This window comes from Nannospalax galili, unplaced genomic scaffold, assembly GCF_000622305.1.
Source record: "Nannospalax galili isolate Female #2095 unplaced genomic scaffold, S.galili_v1.0 scaffold652, whole genome shotgun sequence".
Taxonomy (NCBI): domain Eukaryota; kingdom Metazoa; phylum Chordata; class Mammalia; order Rodentia; family Spalacidae; genus Nannospalax; species Nannospalax galili.
In genome coordinates, this window is record NW_008332152.1 from 2,622,412 (window position 1) to 2,628,893 (window position 6,482).

Consider the following 6,482-nt stretch of genomic DNA (forward strand, 5'->3'; position numbering starts at 1 on the left):
TTGAATATGTCAATGCTGTTGTAATGAAATGCTTCTTCTAATTATGTGGTTATTAAATAAATAATTTTTTTTAAAAGCAGATTTAGAATTAAAAAAAGGAGACTGTTCCATAGGAACAGTATTTTGTATGTGCATGTGTGTGGTGCACGTGTACAGTGCGTGTGTGGTGCATGTGTACAGTGCGTGTGTGGTGCACGTGTACGGTGTGTATGGCAGCCGACCAAGACATCGGGTGTCTTCCTCCTCCGTCACTTTATCTTTTGAGACAAGGTTTCTCACTGAACCCGGGGCCACAGATTCAGTTAGACTGGCTGGTCAGCAAGCCTCAGGGATCCACCACACGTGTACAGTGCGTGTGTGGTGCACGTGTACAGTGTGTGTGTTGTGCATGTGTACGGTGTGTATGGCAGCCGACCGAGACATCGGGTGTCTTCCTCCTCCGTCACTTTATCTTTTGGGACAAGGTTTCTCACTGAACCTGGGGCCACAGATTCAGTTAGACTGGCTGGTCAGCAAGCCTCAGGGATCCACCTGTCTTTGCATCCCAGCTCTGGGACTACAGACAGGGACTGTCATGCCTGGCTTTTTATGCAGGTACTGGGGGTCCAAACTCAGGTCTGAGTGCTTGTGTGGCAAGCACTTTACCCACTAAGCATCTCCCCAGCTGTGATGGTTTGAGTGAGAACGTCCCCCACAGGCTCCAAGTGTTTGGACATTTTGTCCCCAGTTGGTGGCGCTGTTTTGGGAGGTCGTAGGCAGTGTAGCCATGCTAGAGGACGCATGTCACCGGGGGCAGGCTTAGAGTCCTTAAGCCTTGCTGGATCTTCAGCTGCTCTCTGCTTCCTGTGCCTGCTTGAAGATTAGCTTCTGCTCCTCCTCCAGCCACCTCTGCCGCCATGCCTCCCCACCATGACGGACTGACTCCTGCCCCTTTGGAACCGTAAGCTAAATAAACTCTTCCTTCTATAGGTTGCTTTGGTCAGTGTTTCTAACAGAGCAACAGGAAAGTGACTGATATAGCAGTCCTAGAATGATCTTTTCTTTAATTAAAAAAAGTTATTTTATGTGTATGAGTGGTATTGCCTGCATGTATGTGAGTGTACCTGTGTCATGCAATGCCACGAAGGTCAGAAGAGGGCTTCAGATCCCCCTGGAACTAGAGTTAAGGACGGTTCGTAGCCACCATGAGGGTGATGGGAATCAAACCCAGATCCTCTGTAAGAGCAGTCAGTGCTCTTAACCACTGAGCCATCTCTCCAGGCCTGGAGTGATCTTTTTATATCTCACTGGACTTGAGTTATTACATATGTGAGGCTGTGCAGCCGCATAAACAACAGAGCTAAGAACAAATGCACAGAGCAAAACTCAACAGAATGAAGAGAGACGAGTTGAAGTGAACTGAGGATTTAACTATCCCAGTTCCAGCCAGATAAAGGGCCTGAGAAATGGGGGACTTTTGCAGAGCAGTAAGTCAGCAAGATGCAGTCGATTCCTGCAGAGGACGCCTCACAGCCACCGCACAGCATGCTCTTCTTGAGTGGGTGTGAGCGGTGTGGGCATGGTGGCATGGTTGTGGGCAGCATGGGTGAGGGTGGCATGAGTGTGGAGCTCTGTCTACATAGAACACATCCAGGGCCATAAAGAAAACTTCAGTAAGTTCTCAAAAGGATATAAATTATAAACAAAGTATGTGGTGTGGCAAGAATGGAATAAAATTGCAAATCAATAATAGAAAAATATTCAGAAGACTCACAAATATGTGGAATTGAATAACATAATCCTCCAATAGCCAAAGGAGAGATGAAAATATTACAAAACACGTCGAGATGATTGAAAACAGAAACCAAAATTTCAGAATGTGTGTTGCTTTGTGTTGACAAAATGCCTGAAAGAGGAAGGGTTTGTTTCTGTTCAGGTTTGAGGGTGCAGTCCGTCACGGCGGCAGGAGTGAGAGGCAGCTGGCCACACTGTGTCCGCAGTCAGAAAGCAGAGACAAATGGCTGGTGCTCAGATCGCTTTCTTTATTTATTCACTTGCGGACCCCAGCCCACAGATGGTGCCACCCACATACAGAGCAGCCCTTCCTTCAGTTAATCCTTTCTGGAAATACCCCACAGACACGCCTAGAGGTGTGTATCCTGGGTGATAAATCCTGTCAGGTGACACTGACCATCAGACATCAGTGCAGAGGTACCACAAGCCTCATACATTGAGAGAACTCATAGCTCTGGACACCTGTGCCGAGAGGGCTCCTGTTGGTCACCTGAGCAGAGCTAAGGCACAAGGAAGGGACTAAGAGACCTCGGTGGAAACAGACTGAGAAGATCCATGATCTCTCAGGAAATCTTCTGAAAACACAAGGGAGGTGACATGTCTTGACCCACTCTGAGGCTGGTGTTACTTTCACAGCACCCCAAACCAAATGTTTGGACCACAGCCCTGTGACATGTCTGCAAAGCCCTCAGCAAACTCCAGCAATGGAATCTAGCCATACAGAGCAATCAGGCCCTGTGGGTCTTCAGTGTGCCCCAGAACCTGTGTGTTGAAGACTTGGTCCCCAGCCTTTGGTGCTAGGGGGCATAAGAGGTGGAATTTAATGGAAGGAAGTGAGGTCATTGGGGACATGACCTTGAAGGAACATTGGGACCCTGACCCTTCTTTCTTTGCTTCCCAGCTACCAAGAGGACACACTCCCCTCCAAACAGCAATGGTCATGGAAAATGGCCTGGGAGCACCTCAAAGCCAATGGCAGAGTTCCCACGTGACCCAAGATTTGCACCTCTAGATCCATCCCCAGGAGCAATGAGAGGGAGTCCACACAGGATGCGGATGTTGACAACAGCAGCATTCTCCGGCCAAAAGGTGGTGGCGCCCCAAGTGTCCATCAGCCACTGAGTAGGCAGTCAATACAAAGTGGATAGCATGTGCACATGATGGGATGCTATCCAACTACAACCAGGAATGCAGCTCCGACCCAGGCTGCAACACAGATGGGGCTGTGAGGACATATGCTGAGCAGGTCAAGAAAGGCCAAGTATGATGACCCATTGTGTGAAACGTGTGGAACAGGACATCCCACAGGAATGCAAAGGAGGTTCACACTACAGGTGCGGCAGAGCCAGGGTGATGGTAAAAGGGCGCAGGCCATCTTAGGCAGTGGTGAAAACATCCTAAAATTGATTGCATAAATCTGTGACTACACCAACTGTCAAGCTGTGCACATCTGTGAGTGCACCAGCAGCCACTGAGCTGTGCACACCCATGACTGTGTCAACAACCACTGAGCTGTGCACACCCATGACTGTCAACAACCACTGAGCTGCGCACACCCATGACTGTGTCAACAACCACTGAGCTGTGCACACCCATGACTGCACCAGCAGCCACTGAGCTGTGCACACTCATGACTATGTCAACAACCACTGAGCTGTGCACACATGTATCAACAGATACAGTCATGAAATCCTTGGCGATACCAACAACACCAGCAGCCACTGAGTCGTGCACACATGTATCAACAGATACAGTCATGAAATCCTTGGCTATACCAACAACCACTGGAATGTGCAAACTAGTGATTACCAGCAACCACTGAGCTGTGCACACATGTATCAACAGATACAGTCATGAAATCCTTGGCGATACCAACAACCACTGGCCGTGCAAACCTGTGACTACATCAACAACCATCAGGCCAGAGGTTGCATGATGGGGCCAGCACACTGTGGTTAATGAGGTCACACTGCTGGCAAGACAGCTCCTCCTGACCCCAGCCCCCCTAGAGACCTTGCCAAGTACTTTGCTGTGGCCTGGACCATCCCAGAGCTTTGTGGACATTGCTCTAGGGACATCAGAAAAGGAAGTCAGGTGGTCTTGATAAGAAGAAACACTGTCACTGACCTTGGGTGGAAGGTCAGGAACTCTCAAGGTGACGATGATGGAGAATTCTTCAGGGAAGAGGTCACAGCTGGAGAAGATTCTGGAAGCAGGGAAGCTCACTGCACGGGGCTCAGCAGCTGAGAACTGGAGGCCCCGCACGCCCTCGGCCTGTACCATCTGGATCCCACTCACAGCGCCATTCAAAGGGACCACCTCTTCCAGGATGTCCTGGGGGCGCAGGTCTGTGGCAAAGACACCGCGGGTGCAAGGGTTAGGTGGCAGCCATGCAATGTGACAGGTGTGATGGCTGGCATCTGTGGGGCACCCAGGGCACCTGTGGGACACCCAGAGCATCTGTGGGACATCCAGGGTATCTGTGGGGGCACCCAGGGCATCTGTGGGACACCTAGGGCATCTCTGGGGCACCCAGGGCATCTATGGGACACCCAGGGCATCTCTGGGGCACCCAGGGCATCTATGGGACACCCAGGGCATCTATGGGACACCCAGGGCATCTCTGGGGCACCCAGGGCATCTATGGGACACCCAGGGCATCTATGGGACACCCAGGGCATCTCTGGGGCACCCAGGGCATCTATGGGACACCCAGGGCATCTATGGGACACCCAGGGCATCTCTGGGGCACCCAGGGCATCTATGGGACACCCAGGGCATCTATGGGACACCCAGGGCATCTCTGGGGCACCCAGGGCATCTATGGGACACCCAGGGCATCTATGGGACACCCAGGGCATCTCTGGGGCACCCAGGGCATCTATGGGACACCCAGGGCATCTATGGGACACCCAGGGCATCTCTGGGGCACCCAGGGCATCTATGGGACACCCAGGGCATCTATGGGACACCCAGGGCATCTCTGGGGCACCCAGGGCATCTATGGGACACCCAGGGCATCTATGGGACACCCAGGGCATCTCTGGGGCACCCAGGGCATCTATGGGACACCCAGGGCATCTATGGGACACCCAGGGCATCTCTGGGGCACCCAGGGCATCTATGGGACACCCAGGGCATCTATGGGACACCCAGGGCATCTCTGGGGCACCCAGGGCATCTATGGGACACCCAGGGCATCTATGGGACACCCAGGGCATCTCTGGGGCACCCAGGGCATCTATGGGACACCCAGGGCATCTATGGGACACCCAGGGCATCTCTGGGGCACCCAGGGCATCTATGGGACACCCAGGGCATCTATGGGACACCCAGGGCATCTCTGGGGCACCCAGGGCATCTATGGGACACCCAGGGCATCTATGGGACACCCAGGGCATCTCTGGGGCACCCAGGGCATCTATGGGACACCCAGGGCATCTATGGGACACCCAGGGCATCTCTGGGGTGTATACACATGTGAGCAGCCTCCTTTGAGCTGAGGTTGCTGTTGGTAGAAGCTGGGCAGGGCCTCCTTGGCTCCCAGGAGAACCTCTGTTTCCTAGTTCAATGCCATTTGAGACAGAGCTGATGGGCTCAGCTGGCCACTGGCCGTGGAGAACTTTGTGGCTGGAAAGAGAGGCTCTGAGACCAGGCTGCAGGGCCTCGACGTCAGGTCAGGAACAGAGTCAGATGGGATGCCTGGGTCCTGTTCAACTGGCCACAGTTGTCCAGCACTTGAAGTAAAGGACTGGTCATGTGTAGTGAGATTCTGAATGCTTTTGTGACCCCCCCCCCCGGGCCACAGTACACCCGGCTGTGACCCAACGCTGTATAACTCACCCCTAACAAACTCATTCCTAAGGCGAGATGAACTTGAACAGGGCAGTCTTTGGCCACTGGTGCTGTCCCAGGTTGGGGGATGATATTAATTTTATATCTCCCTGGAAAGTTTCACACACATGGTGGGGGGTGCAGCCATTCCCTGGAGCCTTCATTTTGGCTTTGAAAACATGCCTTTGCCTAGGCCTTAAGCTCGTCCACAGTTTACCACAGTGCCTGTTCCCACCACACTCTGGTCCCATCTGGAGACTCTCCATGCGGTACTTAGGTTGACAACACATCCTGTACATTAACTCTTCGAGCACTGGGTCATGGTCAGCCCACTTTACAAGTGAGGAAGTGGAGATATCTAGTGCCAACACTGACTCTGCCTCCTCACGGCTCTCCTGCTAGACTTTGTATACACATGTGAGCAGCCTCCTTTGAGCTGAGGTTGCTGTTGGTAGAAGCTGGGCAGGGCCTCCTTGGCTCCCAGGAGAACCTCTGTTTCCTAGTTCAATGTCATTTGAGACAGAGCTGATGGGCTCAGCTGGCCACTGGCCGTGGAGAGCTTTGTGGCTGGAAAGAGAGGCTCTGAGACCAGGCTGCAGAGCCTCGACGTCAGGTCAGGAACAGAGTCAGATGGGATGCCTGGGTCCTGTTCAACTGGCCACAGTTGGCCAGCACTTGAAGTAAAGGACTGGTCATGTGTAGTGAGATTCTGAATGCCCCCCCCCGGGCCACAGTACACCCGGCTGTGACCCAACCCTGTATAACTCACCCCTAACAAACTCATTCCTAAGGCAAGATGAACTTGAACAGGGCAGTCTTTGGCTACTGGTGCTGTCCCAGGTTGGGGGATGATATTAATTTTATATCTCCCTGGA

The 6,482-nt window shown here is 52.6% G+C and overlaps 1 protein-coding gene across 1 annotated transcript in view; it reads right to left on the bottom strand.

The window, feature by feature from the left end:
• Tspear (thrombospondin type laminin G domain and EAR repeats) overlaps window positions 1–4,071 on the bottom strand; it is a 58,467-nt gene extending 54,396 nt beyond the window's left edge. The window contains exon 1 of the mRNA XM_008827422.2: window positions 3,901–4,071. Within this exon, the coding sequence (XP_008825644.1) occupies window positions 3,901–4,056 (156 nt within the window). The 5' untranslated portion in view covers window positions 4,057–4,071. The remainder of the gene's footprint in view (window positions 1–3,900) is intronic.
• Between the last annotated feature and the right edge of the window lie 2,411 nt (window positions 4,072–6,482).